We start from the raw sequence: 14573 nt of genomic DNA on the forward strand, positions 1-14573 counted from the left end.
TGATTTCTTTCCATCTGCTACTTTTGTGTTTAGATTATTCTTGTTTTTCTAGTTCTTTAAGGTGAAGTGTTAGGTTGTTCAGTTGCCTTCTTTCCATTCTTCTGAAGTAAGCATTTAATGTGATAAATTTCCCCCTTAGTACTTCTTTTGCAGTATCCCACAGGTTTTGGTATGATGTATCATTATTTTCACTAGTTTCAATAAATTTTTTTGATTTCCTCTTTGATTTCTTCTTGGACCCATATGTCATTAAGTAGAATGCTGTTTAATTTCCATGTGTTTGTATAGTTTCCAGAATTTTGTTTGTTATTGATTTCTAATTTTAATCCATTGTGGTCTGAAAAAATACATGGGATAATTCCAGTTTTTTTGAATTTGTTGAGACTTGATTTGTGACCTAACATGTGATCTATCCTGGAGAATGATCCATGTGCTGATGAGAGGAATGAATATTCTGAGGTTGTAGGATGGGATGTTCTGTAGATATCTGCCAAGTCCAATTGGTCTAGATTGTTGTTTAGATCTTGTGCTTCTCTGCTGATTCTTTGCCTAGACGATCTGTCCAATATTAATAGTGGGGTGTTCAGGTCCCCTGTTATTTTGGTATTAGTGCTTATTTCCTTCTTTAGGTCTAATAGAGTTTGCTTTATAAATCCAACTGCTCTGACATTGTGTGCATATATATTTATGATTGTTACGTCTTCTTGATGGATCAATCCTTTTATCATTATGTAGTGGCCCTCATTATCTCTTTTTATGGTTTTATTTTAAAGTCTGTTTTATCAGATATAAGAATAGCTACCCAAGTTCGTTTTTTTATTTCTGTTTGCATGATAAATCTTTTTCCATCCTTTCACTCGTAGTCTGTGTGAGTCTTTATAGGTGAGGGTGGGTCTCTTGAAGGCAGCATATAGTTGGGTCCTCCTTTTTAATCCAGTCAGCCAGTCTGTGTCTTTTGATTGGGGAGTTTAAGCCTTTTACATTAAGAGTCATTACTGAAAAGTGTTGATTTACTCCTAGCATTTTATTGATTTTTGTTTGGATGTCTTAAGTGTCTTTTGTTCCTTTCTTTCTGATTTACTGTTTGTTTTCTGTATTTGTTGGTTCCTTGGGTTGTAGATAAACTTTTTTTTCTCTTCATTGTTGCCATTTTTATTCTACTAGTGGGTTTTGATTTTTCTTGAGTTTTAATGGCAGTGATAGTTATTTCTCAGGTCCCAAACCCAGTACTCCCTTGAGAATTTCCTGTAAGGGTGGTTGTGTGGTAGTGAACTCACGCAGTTTTTGTGTGAGAAATATACTATTTGCCCATCATTTTGGAAGGATAGCCTTGCAGGGTAGAGTATTCTTGGCTGGCAATCTTTGTCTTTTAGTATTTTGAATACATTATCCCATTCCTTTCAGGCTTTTAGGGTTTGTGATGAAAAGTCTGATGTTAGTCTGATTGGGGCTCCCTTATAGGTGATTTGACACTTCTCTCTTGCAGTTTTTAAGATTCTCTCTTTGTCTCTGAGTTTTTCCAATTTGACTATAACATGTCTTGGAGAAGACCTCTTTGGGTAGAATACATTTGGGGATCTATGAGCTTCCTGAATCTGAAGATCTGTGTCTTTTCCTATACCTGGGAAGTTTTCTGCCACTATTATGTTGAATGTTTTCAATGCAATCTTCTTTTTCCTCCCCTTCTGGAATACCCATGAATTGGATATTTGAGCGCTTAAGGTTGTCTGATATCTCTCTTAGATTTTCTTCAATGTTTTTAATTCTTTTTTCTTTTTTATGTCTGCTTATGTTATTTCAAACAGCCAATCTTCAAGGTCAGAAGTTCTCTCTTCTGCTTCTGCAAGCCTGCTGGTTAAACTCTCTGTTGTGTTTTTTATTTGGTTGAATGAATTCTTCAGCTCAGCAAGCTCTGCTACATTCTTTTTCAGGGTATTGATTTCCTTATACATTTCTTCTTTCATGTCCTGTATACTTTTCCTCATTTCATAGAGTTGTCTAGCTGAGTTTTCTTATATCTCATGTAGTTTCCTTAGAATTATCACTCAAAATTCCTTGTCAGGCATTTCAAGGGCTTCTTGTTCTATAGGATCTAGATCTTGAGAGTTATAACCCTTCGGTGATGTACTTTCTTGATTTTTAATATTTCTGGTATCTTTCCTTTGATGTTTAGTCATAGTGGCAGGGGATTTCACGGTCCACTGGTTTGACACTATTGTCTGGCTAGGATGCTGCTGCAGCTGCCAATTTGGTACAGCTGCCTCAGTGTCTGCTTGGTTGCCCACTAGTATCTTGGGTGTGTGGTCACCTCGGATCTTGGGCCTCTCAGGGGAGGCACCTCTCTGGTCAGCACGCACTCAGCCGGGCTGGGGATGGAGTCGGGCGGTGGCGGTAAGGCCTACCTGCTGGGTTGTGTGCTGGCACTGCAGGGCACATAGTCTCCAAGGATCTTAGGCCTCTCTGACTGGGCGCCTCTCTGATCTGCGTGCACTCAGTTGGGCTGGGGATGGAGTTGGGTGGCGGCGGCGAGGCCTACCTGCTGGGTTGTGCACTGGTACTGCAGGGTGCGTAGTCTCTGAGGATCTTGGGCCTCTCTGGCTGGGCACCTCTCTGGCGCGCACTGCACAATAAAACTTTTAAATGGTGATTAGTGAAGATCCCCTTGGGAAAGCCATGGTCGTGACCACATGCTGGGTCATAAACCAGCGTCTGCCCCTGGGAGCCACCCACTCCGCACCCTCTCCCGGTGTGTGGGTCTTCCGGTGGCCCAGTTCTGATGACTTGCGGTGGCTGCGGCAGCTGTGGCGGCTCGAGGCGGCGATGCCAGTTCAAGAGGGTGGGAAATCCTATTACGGTAATTGAAAGGTGGAGCCTTGAAGAGGTGATTGGATTGTAGGACCTTGCAGTAGTGAATGGACTAAAAATGGTGGTCAGGGGTGTGGTTCTGTGGACTTTAAGAAGAAGGGAGTCTGTCTTTCTCTCTCTCTGCTCTCTCTACTACCACCATCATGCAAGGTGAGACCCCTGAGTCACTGTCACCACCACGAAATGGCCTTTAGACTTCCCAGCCTCAGAAACTGCTCTGCTGCACTGCTCCCCTCGCAGGTCTCCTCAGTCGGCCGCTGCTGCTCCTAAATGTCATTTGAATACTTTCTTCTTTGCTTTCTCATTATCCATTTGTCTGTGTCACTATTACAATTTCCTGTCTGGCCATCTTCAGTCTTATTTCCACACTACCACCAGAACATTCTTTCTGAAACAGTCTATTTTTTTTTACCCTCAAGGATTCCTCCAGTGGGAGCCATTGCCTTCAGGGTAGCTTTTAGTTTCTCCAGCTTCTAGTCCCTCAGGTGTCTGTGTTATCCCTATACCCACCCACTCTTAGTTTTCCTCCTCTAGGTCTCTGCATGTGTGGTGTCTGTGTCTTACTCTAAGACTTAACTCACTTGGGTTCACCCTTCCAAGAAGCCTTCCTGAACTCATCTGCTGTCCATTTGCTGGGAACGAGAATCCCCTCTGCTCCCAGGAAACATGCATACCCGTCACAACATTCACCTCACTCCTTTGTAACTGGTGGCTTGCTTTCCTGTCTTCTCTCATTACTTTTGGGAACAAAGATGGCTTCTGTCATCTCTTCATCTCAGCACAGGGTCTCAGATACACAAGAGACAGATAAGTGTTTGTTGACTGAGAGGGAGCTCTCAGGGGCTTAGAATCATATTTACCTACAGTTCCCTTCTACGTACATGAAGAAGATTGTTTTGCCTCTGTATCATATAGTCAAAGAAGAAAGTGGCATGAGATTAGCTTGAAGGTCCATTTTCTCTGGCTTTGAAAACCTGGGTTTCCTTGCTTACAGCCACAGGTCCAATTACTGAGTCATGTTATTTTAAAGAATTGGATAGTAACCTCAAGAGAGCTCTTTGATGTAGATGTGGAAGTAGTGAGGTAATTGGTTTGGTATTAGTGTACTATGAAATACTGTACTTTTAGACAGACTAACCAACAGCCAGAAACTATCTTCTGGCCATACACATTTTTTTCTTTGGGCATGTACATTTTTCTTAAAAGGCAGAAGTTTCTTAAAAGCATCTGTAACTGGAGAAGATTAAGAATCCCTGATAAAAATATCCAAATACAAAGCATTTACTGCCTTCAGGGGTCACATAACTGATACTTTAGAATAGTATTTATGGCAATATAGAATTCTGCCAAATAGAAATTGCAAGAAAAACGTAGATTTCTGTGTGAATGAAAAACTATCAATATTCTGGAATTTCTTCCATATAGACTGACACAGTGTTTTTAGTCGCCCATACTTTCACCACCTCAGATTTTTAAAACCAGTTGTGCTTTAGTCAGTCATGTTTACGAGACATGACATCAATTGGTTTGCTCATGCATCTCAATACTGGTTTGGGGGGCTTTGTAATGACCCAAGAAAATGGGAGATCTCTGAACAACAAACACTGTCTAAAAATGTAGCAGCAGAATATTTAGTTATCTGTTTATCTCTTTGAACAAATTTATCATTCAGAAACCTCTTTAATTATGTTTATTTTATAACTGAATTAGCGTGGGTGTTAGCATGAAGCTAATTTGGAAAGGATTCTAATGTGGAGAGCTTAGTGATATTTAATCAGCTGCACTTGGAATCTGCTTTAAACTGGTTTCAAAAGCAGTAGTTGTGATACCCTAAATCTAGTTAGTCAGATTGGACTTTAGTAAAATTGTCAAGCAGGTGATCCCAAAGCCAATGACATGTGCATCCAGTAGAGGGCACTATGAGCATTTATTTTGAAGATTGGGGTCTGGTCCAGTTCCTTGCATTCATAAGGAGTAAGATGGTATGAAAGACACATTCAGTTAGCTGCTGACTAGCCAGATGAAGCTGTTGGTAGATCCACGAGAGATATACATAATTAATCTTCCTAGGAAAATTACAGTTCAAGATATTTACAGTTCAAGATATTTTCTTCTCCAGTATTTAACGTCATCAATTGTAAGGCTATTTGTTAAAAAGGAGTGGCCAATATTGTAAGCAGTTATTGTTATGGTGAAAGATAGATGGACAGGTCTTGTGCTTCACTGTAACTCAGACATAACCAATCTGTTATTTATTGGGCAGTCACACTGTATTCTAAAAATATTTTTTCTTGATGCAGGCTTTCAAGTTGAGCTGTTCTTAGCACATGAAACTTGATGCTAATGTCAGGTCTTCACTGTCATTGACATGGCAAGAGTAGTTCTAAACACTGTGTGTTTTTGGTTCTCTCCTGCCAGCTGTCAGAAACCTTGGCACTGAGTAATGAAGTCTTCTCAAGGATGTTTTAAAGTCCAACCTTTAGTATGACATATTTCCAAATGTTGCTGGAAGTATAAATATATTGATTTGTTATGTACTAATGACCAGCATTATCATTTAATGGCATAGGAGTAATCACCATTGCCAACCTGGAGCATCCTGACTTAACATTATAAATAGAAAATCACAGTAAACAACACTGGGGTTTCCTGCTAGAGCCTCCATTTAAACCCAAGTATCCATCAACTACATCTCACTTATTTCTTGTGGTCTAGGAGCTTTGTTAATTCTTATACTGCCAGGGCAGTCAGGTTTGGGGGAAACATGTTTTCATCCGTACTGGGATCCAAAGACCATTTCTTTGAATTAAGAGGTTCTTTTTGTCATCCCTTGAGTATGATCGCAAAACAAGCAATTGGAAGTAACTACTTTTCCTGTATCTTTGTAGCTGGCAAATTATTTTCCAGGCGTCTTGCCAGGTATAGGGACTTAAAATAACCTGACAGCATTTTTTAATACAAATTAAAGTTCTAGATCCTAAAAGCAAATACTGTCTGCCACACTATTTATAGTACCCTATTAACAGTCTTTTTACACAAAACGTTCTGAAAGAAATGGTTTTATATATGTAAAGGTAAAACTTTCCTAGGAACTGTATACAGGATTCTACCTAGCCATACTTCCTTTGTTCTTTTTCAGTGGAAATGGCTGTTTTGTGCCTTGTGTGTATGTTGTTGTTAAATATCTACATGTTTATGTCTGTCTTAGAAGGTTTTGATTACATATGTTCTAATTAATATTCTTGTGAAAGCATAGTTTGTAATTAGTAAGTTCTCAGGTCTGATGCCACTGGCCTGGGGACCACTACTCTGATGAAGCCTGAAGTTAGTCACCCATGAAGCCTGCCTCCTCAGTTCGTGTGCTGTGAAGCTAAGACATGAGATTGAGACATTTTTCCTATAAAAGGCTAGAGAGGCAATAGTTGAGGCTTTGTGTGCCATTCTGTCTCTGCAGCAGCTACTCACTTCTACTGTTATAGCAGGAAAGCAGCTGGCAATAATACCTACACACATACCCGTGGTTGTGTTCCAATGAAACTAACACAAATAGGCCTGTTGGCCAGGTTTGGTCCTTTGGCCATAGTTTGCCACCCCCTTGTATAACAGGTTTTGTTAGTCTACCTACAGAAGTTCCAAATCTTTTGGTGACCATCTGCCCCTTAGTTTTCTTATTTGAAAGGTAAAGGGTCTTTCTTTTTTTTTTTCCACACTATGTTGCAAATTGATAATCGGCCTGTGAGGTAATGATGTATACAACTATATATTATAAAGACATCAGAATATGTTGGAAATTAAAATTAGAAACTTATTTCTGAAAGCATGATTGACTCACATAGTTTTACCAGCTTTTTCTAAATAAGCAAAAGGTGTAGAAAGAATTCAGCTCAATCGTCTTTTAAAATTCCAGTTCACCAGGTGATTTTCATCATTTAGGAGGCACTAGAGCAGGGTTTCTCAACCTCAGCAGTATTGACATTTTGGGCCAGATAACTCTTTGTTATGGGGGCTGTCCTTTGCATTTAAACATGTTTAGTAACATTCCTGGCCTTTACACATTAGATGCCAGTAGTATACCTCTAGTCGTAACAACCAAAAATACTTCCAGCCAGTGCCATATGTTTACTGTGGGGTAAAATAACCCCCTTGGAGAGCCACTGCAGTAGAGAATTTTAGCAAAGGAAGGGTGGGTTGATTTCTGTTCTAGACCCTGACTGTGGCTTGTAGACCTAAATATCAGGACTGTTCTCTGTGCTTAATCTTCTTTCTATAGAAAAAAAGCTAAAAATCCCTTAACTTCTTTATCTGCATTAGCACAGGTTGCTGTGTGCATTTCTAGCAAGGCATATTGTATGTAAGCACAAGATGCTGAGTTTTTCACTGAACAGTGTCTTGCCATTCTTTTTAAAAAATCTGTTTATTCTTTGGTTTCCTTTGTTCTTTTTTAATGCTGTTTATCTTTCTTTAGCAGGTAGAACACTATTTCTTTTGGCATATTCATTTTCCAGCTAGCTATCCTTAAAGATCTGATTTGGAAAGCCCTTGCTTTATAGCTAGCTCTTCCTGGAAAAATCTATCTGTAGGAAAATGCTCAGAGCTCCCTCAGATGTTCAGAATCTTGCTGAGCATTTCATGTAGATATGCACATGCACCCAGGTGTTGCTTGGTTATTGTCTAGTGTAATTGTACATATGCACCCAGGTGTTCCTGGGTTGTCTGACTTGCGCCCAGGTGTCCTGGGTTATTAAACTTAAGTATGAAGGATGGGTGGCTCTGAACCACAGTTCCCGCTCTCCCCCCACTGCCCCCCCTGCGGCGGAGGGGGGCCACAGGGAGGCTGCTACTGCTCCTGGAGACAGTTACTGCAAGCTGTTGCTGCCAGGGCCCCCAGGATGCTCCAAGAGGCCACTGCTGCTACTGCTGCTGCTGCTGCTGCTGCTGCTACTGAGGAAGCTGAGGACTGAGCTCATGTCATCTGCCAATGGCTCCTGGGGTCTTTCCTAGTTACCTAGCTCGTGGACCTGTATGTGAGGGGTCTGATGACCCAGCTGGCCACGTGAGGGGTCTAGTGAGCCAGTCTGGCATATGAGAGGTCTGTGAACCAGTTTGTACAATGGGTTTGAAGGGTCTGTGGGCCCTAGCCTTAACCCGACCAGGCAATTGGCTATGTCAGCAGGATTCTGACAATTGCCCTTAGCAATACACTATCCAACTCAGTGTTTCAATATTGCTCCTTTGAAAAACAGGTGCCAGAGTGGGTCATCGCTCCTTGATGAGATACTACAAACAGCGATTTGGCTTGTCAAGAGCTGTGGCAGTTGCTAAAAATCGGAAGGCTGTGGGCCGGGTACTTCAACAGTACAGAGCCCTTGGATGGACTGGCAGCACTGGTACGTTGATGTTTACAACTACAGACCAGCCCAAGAACTTATATTTCAAGAAGTGGCTTGGGTGCAGTTGTTTCCATTTGTGTCATCCTTGTGGATCCTCTGTAGGGGAAAGTTAAACCTCTGGCTCCAGGGGCTTCCATTACCATTTGATATGTTTATGGCAATAAGCCCAAAGCCCCATGACTTAAAAATTTCATATTCCTGGCACAGTAACTTTACACCGTTAACTTTTTCAGAAGACAGAAATTATAAAAAGAATTCTTTAGTAATAATCGAACGTTGAAATTTTCCTGGAGGCTACACAGAGGAATTAGATAGTATTCTAGTGGTTGATGATGTACTTATAGATTATTATATGATGAGCATAAGTAATTTAATTAATCTGAGCTTCTATTTCCTCATTTATAAAATGGAGATAATAGTAGAGCCTACTGCTTAGAGCTTAGAGGGCTGAATATCATAATGCATGTGTGATATAATGCATGCACATAGTAAAAGTTAGCTGTCAATCCCTTTTTTGTAATTTTCTCATAGAAAACTTAGTAAGAGTCAGAAGGATAAAGCAGGCCACTGAAATTGTAAAGCTTTGAAATCTCGACAATATGATATTACATCGATCCATTCTGATGTGTCTGCCTTATGAAGCTTGTTATCCTTAGATCTTCAGGGAAAACATCAATCTGATTAGAATACTGTGGAGAGGAGGGCTGCCTTCTGGTGTGCTGGAAAGCTCTGGGTGATTCAGTTCCGTTTTAAATGCCACTGTGTTTATATACACGAGGTTTCCTTCACTATGGCTGCTTATAAGCTATGAGACCACTTGAGTCTAGCAGAGTCAGGAATTATTGTCTGACTCAATTTGTAGTGTCTGCCTTTCTCTGTTCCCTTAGATCAATGGGACTTCACCTTTAGGGCTTATAAACCCTTCCAGATGATGAAGACTAAAGGCTTATCCCAGAGAAATGTATATATACAAAAGTTCTAGTGTGCAGTTTTGGGGTGCACATAGCTCTCTGAGGCCCATTGTTTGGAGACCCCAAGTTAGAAACTCATTTAAATATAAGCACCCAGTTGCCCCAAACTAACTTTTGGATTCTCTGCAAATAATGGGTTTTCTTTGATCACAAATAACAGTCCTTTGCCTCATTTTTTAACCCCTTCCAAACACAGGAGCGGCTCTTATGCGAGAGCGGGACATGCAGTATGTCCAGAGGATGAAATCAAAATGGATGCTGAAGACAGGAATGAAGAATAATGCCACCAAGCAGATGCACTTTAGGGCCCAAGTGAGATTTTGAGCATCTCCTGGGACTGAGAGATGCATCTGCTGCCGTTTCCTCTTTGACTCAGGACTGGTAGAATCTGGATTGTACAATTGTGTGATAGACCATTTTGCTGCTGCTTCCTTTGTTCTGGTCCAGTAATAAAAGTTAGAATCATATTGGTTTTCAGATTTCATGTTTGAGCAGTGCTTGGAGGCTGTGTATTTACAAAGTGAGTGGTGTGTCTGCTGGACTCTGGGACCTGCACTACTGCTTGGCAGTTGCTCTATTGCCTCAGCTTTCAAATGACTTACTGCTGTCAGAATAATTTGGGAAACTTGGGAGTGACTTGTCTGCTCCACACTTAGTTCACCCTTCAGAATAACTCACCATGTTATGGCTGTGGGACCTATGTAAGGGAGTTTTGAGGCTTCTGTAGGAGCAAAGTTGAATGTCACTCATGGAGCATTTCATGGTGAGTGTCTCTGGGCACTTTCATTAAATCTGGGCCGAGGTAAAGAAAGTATCAATGGCTTGCTGTAAAGGTTTTTTAAAATTTCTAAATGTAAACGGGAAAAATGGCAGTGCTATACACTCATCCTCAGTATCCAGTGCTGCGTTTACTTGAGCAGTTAGTTTAGGAGGAAAATACAGGTAAAATGTTCAGATATCATTTTTGAAAGAGTACCTAAGAGTTAAATCTCTAAAGAGATTCTCAGTTTAGTGGCTGTTTTAGACCATTTCTGTTGCTTGTAACAGAATACCTGAAACTGGGTAATTTATAAAGAAACAAAATTTATTTCTTATAGTTCTGAAGTCTGGGAAATCCATGGTCCAGGGGCCGCATCTGTTGAGGGCCTTCTGGGTGGGAACTCTCTGTGGGTCCCATGGCAATGCAGTGTATCTCATGGTGAGAGAAGGTAAGAGCTAGAGAGCTAATCTTCTCACTGGCTGTCCTTATAAAGCTGTCAGAACCATGCCCATGACCACCCTTTAACCCATCAACCCATTATTCTGTGAATGGATCAATCAGTTCATGAAGGTACAGTTCACAAGATCCAATCACCTCTTAACGGCTCCACTTTTCACCACCATACTGGGGATATGTTCCCACATGAGCTTGGGGGACATTCAAACCACAGCAGTGGCTTAGCGGAGGGCGCTGTGATATATTGGAAATGAAGCTAAATCTGAAGTTCAAATTCATTGAGCTACCTTTATGACTTTGGAGAAGTGACTTGGTTTTTTAAATCTGTGAAATGGAAGAGTTTATTACCTGAATGATTATTTTGGGGGTTAAATAAATCTGACAAAGGACCCATCACTCATTCAGTCCCTAGCACAAAGTTAGTGCTTGAAGTTCTCCCTTACAGAGCAAAGAGATGCCATACTGAGTAAGGCCAGTGTTCTAGTCAGAGCAGTATTCTGAGTATTGGGTTCAGGGATGCAAGGAGAACGTGGTTGCCCTTGTAACGTATTAACCAGCCCTCATGTACTAGGGGTATGTCTTTTTTTAAACTTTGAATGCAGAGTTGACTTAATTATATACCCTCAGTACACGGTTCACTGTCACCAAACAGTGGAGGACTCTCTGGTTTTGTTCCTTCATCCCATTTTCTTTTTTTTTAAAAAAAGATGACCGGTAAGGGGATCTTGACCCTTGACTTGGTGTTGTCAGCACCACTCTCTCCCAAGTGAGCCACGGGCCAGCCCTCTTCATCCCATTTTCTAACATTCTCCCCACACAAGTGCCTACTCTCTTGTGTTTGATACATCTTTAAATCTATATCCTGGGAAAATGGTGTCGTGCTTTGCATGTGGTATATTTTTAATTTATGTAAACTGAGTGGACATGTATTGTGCTATAGCTCTTCTCAATTTCTTTTCATTCATTCTTTCACTTAACATCTAGCAGAGTCGAGTTTATTGCTTCTGACTGCTGCCTGATATTCCTTAGTGTGCACCTCATTGTACTTATCTTTCCCTACAGCTGTTAACCCTGGTTGTCTCCAATTCCACATTACCACACCAGCCAAGCACTGTTCATGTGTACCTCATTTGTAGACAGACCCTTTTAATTTGTCCTCTTTTTTTACTTTTTGCAGGGGTGGGAGGCAGTGAGGTTTACTGGCTTGTGAAATACTAACACTACCTCCATTTACTTTATTAGCAACTTATTCTAGGCTTCCGAAGACACCTTCTTTGTTCTGATTCTGGGTTTATGGAACAATCCACTGTCTTACCTCTTTCCACATCATAATTTTATAAAATTCAGTTTATTTGTCTTTCAGGAGTAGAATTCTGTTTGCAAGGAGAGGGTAAAGAAAAAGAGATTTAAATATCATCTTCAAGTGAACGAGACAAACATGACAAATGGATTTGTTATTCTGGGGCAACCTCTGTGGTGTAGGAAAGCGTGGAAATGTCTAGTATTTTATTTGCTTACCATTCTCTCCTCTGGTGTGTGTTTATTTTTCTTTCTCTCTGTATACTCTGTTCCCCACTCTGTTTTCTGTATTTCTTGGGCTTCCTGATCTATTCCCACATAGTCATTTGCTATAAGTTCTTTCTGTTTTGGTCTTTTCACCACTTCATGTTCTTTTCCTGGTATCTTATACCTATAACATTGGAGAAGTTAACGTGCGCTTGTGGGCAGACAGAGCTACAAGCTTAAAGCCCAGAGAATGCATATATCCTTAACTTTATGGTTTATAATTTAAAATTTTTCTACCGTTGGCCCTTGAACAACATGAGTTTGAACCGCTCAGGTCCACTTATATGCAGAAGCCTGACTTTTTGTGTGCTCGGGTTCCACAGGACCACCTACTTGACTACTTAACTACTTTACTTAAGTAAAGACATGGGGGAAGTTATACACAGATTTTTCAGATGGCCCTGGCAAGTTGGTTCATCTGTCTTTAGCTTGAGAGATCAAGACTGGGATCAAAAGTGAGAGAACATAATCTTGTTCCCTCTCTATGCATGTCGCAGGAGCGCCTGGTGGCTTGTGGTTGTTTTCACTGCCCATCTACAGACTAGACACTGCGTTGACATATTCTTTCTGCTTTGTGTAGTATGAACTTGCATTTTACATTTACTGAGTCTCAAGTTCTTTCATGTACCATTTTATGACTCTCCACTGTGAGGTATAGGTTTCCTATTTTACAGATGAGGAAATGGACTCAGGGAAAGTCCATACTTTTTAAAGGAGACAGAGAAGGGAGCCAGAGATGATTTCTGGTTCAGCCTTATTGATATTGCAGCACACTTGTGCCGTGTCCTCAGCATCATCCCATCCTAAGGAGCATGGTCGGAGGGAGATGGTGGGCCATAAAATTGTTCTCAGGTTCATTAAGTTTGCAGCAGCTGTGAAAAGAAAATCTCCCTCCAAATCTAGAAATACACACAATCTAATGTTTATGTTAATACATGAAAGAAAATATCACCTTTTCTTTCCTAGAATGTAACAAATTTTGCCCACAACCAATTTTGGTTATTTGTACATTCTTCATTGTAAAACTGTTTTTGTCCACCTTGATTATCATTTCTAAACTCTGTTAAGATCTCATTGGACATGATTAATTTGGCATTCACAGTAATTCATATGCAGGAGGCCAGATAAGAACTGCATTGCCAACTCTCAATGTGTAGATATTTTTTCAAGAGCATTACTGGCAGCCTAGAGAAATGTATAAGTGCTTTGAAGAATACATATCATTTAATTCACACTCATTTGCAACTGGCACATTAATAATTTGTGACACTGAAATTGATGGAGATAAGATTTGATTAGCTTGTTAATGCTGCAAATATTTGAATGTTAGAATAATAATTTATTGATTGCTCATGGGGCATACTGTTATTCTCCAAATCCGTTCTCTTTCCTGTGCATGTGACTTCCCAGCCACAGACTATGAGTTTCCCAGCCTCCCCTTCAGTAAGGCATGGTCATGTGACTAAATTTGGGCCAACCAATGTGCACAGAGGCAATGGATGTTACTTACTGCAGATCTTCTCCAGTGCTGAGACAAGCTGGTTTTCTAGGCTCTGCCTTTTTTTCTTCTTCTCAAGCTGGAAGTGAGGTGTGCCAGTGTCACCCATACTAGATGAGGACAATGCCTTAGAGCAACAGCATGGAAGTAACCTGGGTCACTGAATGATGTCATGGAGTAGAGCTGCCCTGCCACCCTGAGCTGTGGCTGGACTGTTATGTGAAATAAATTGAAGCCATTGTGTTGTGGAGTTTCAGTTACAGTGGCCTAGCTTGTAATCTATTAGAGTAAAACTCCATGATAATGTTAATGTGGCCTGGCATAATGCAAATTTGTTTAAGATGCAATTGGCAATTGCTGTTTCTTACCTGCCTTTTGCCCCTGTTCTCAAACTGTGGTGGACTAAATTCTTACGCAGGGTTGGGTTTGGGGATAGTTAGATAAGAGCTTCATGATCTTGGGGACTTTCCTTTGTGTTTTAGTCCATTTTGTGTTGCTATAACAAAAATACCTGAGACTGGGTAATTTATAAAGAACAGAGGTTTATTTGGCTTATGATTCGGGGACAGCTGCATCTGTCATGGGCCTCAGGCTACTTCTACTCATGGTGGAAAGCGGCAGGCAGCCAGTGAGTACAAACAGATCACATGGTGAGAGGAAGCACGAGAGAGAGAGAGGAGGTGCCAGAGTCTATTAAACAACCAGCTCTCTCAGGAACTAATAGAGCAAGAACTCACTCATTAATCCCCCTGCCCCCAGGGAGAGCATTAGTCCATTCATGAGGATCCACCCCCATGATTCAATCAGTTTCCAACACTGCTACACTGGGGATCAAATTTCCACATGAGTTTTGGGGGAGACAACACATCCAAACTCCATCACTTAGGTCAGTATTTTAAATATTCTCTCTTTTTATTCTTTTGGAAACTGTACAAACTGAAAAAATATTTTTTATTATTTTCATATGGCAACTTTACAAATGCTCGCTGAATTCTTTGACTCCTCCCCTGCAGAGGTAGGGTCTATCTCCCCTTCCCTTGATGCTGGGCTGGGCTTAGTGACTCGCT

At 40.8% G+C, this 14573-nt stretch overlaps 1 protein-coding gene across 1 annotated transcript in view; it reads left to right on the forward strand.

Moving 5' to 3' along the window:
* ZNF622 (zinc finger protein 622) overlaps nucleotides 1–9693 on the forward strand; it is a 23279-nt gene extending 13586 nt beyond the window's left edge. The window contains exons 5-6 of the mRNA XM_008579648.1: nucleotides 8109–8252; nucleotides 9423–9693. Coding sequence (XP_008577870.1) covers nucleotides 8109–8252; nucleotides 9423–9550 — 272 coding nt within the window. The 3' untranslated portion in view covers nucleotides 9551–9693. The remainder of the gene's footprint in view (nucleotides 1–8108; nucleotides 8253–9422) is intronic.
* The last annotated feature ends 4880 nt before the right edge of the window (nucleotides 9694–14573 follow it).

The sequence above is a fragment of the Galeopterus variegatus genome, unplaced genomic scaffold (assembly GCF_000696425.1).
Source record: "Galeopterus variegatus unplaced genomic scaffold, G_variegatus-3.0.2 Scaffold1935, whole genome shotgun sequence".
In the NCBI taxonomy this organism is placed as follows: Eukaryota; Metazoa; Chordata; class Mammalia; order Dermoptera; family Cynocephalidae; genus Galeopterus; species Galeopterus variegatus.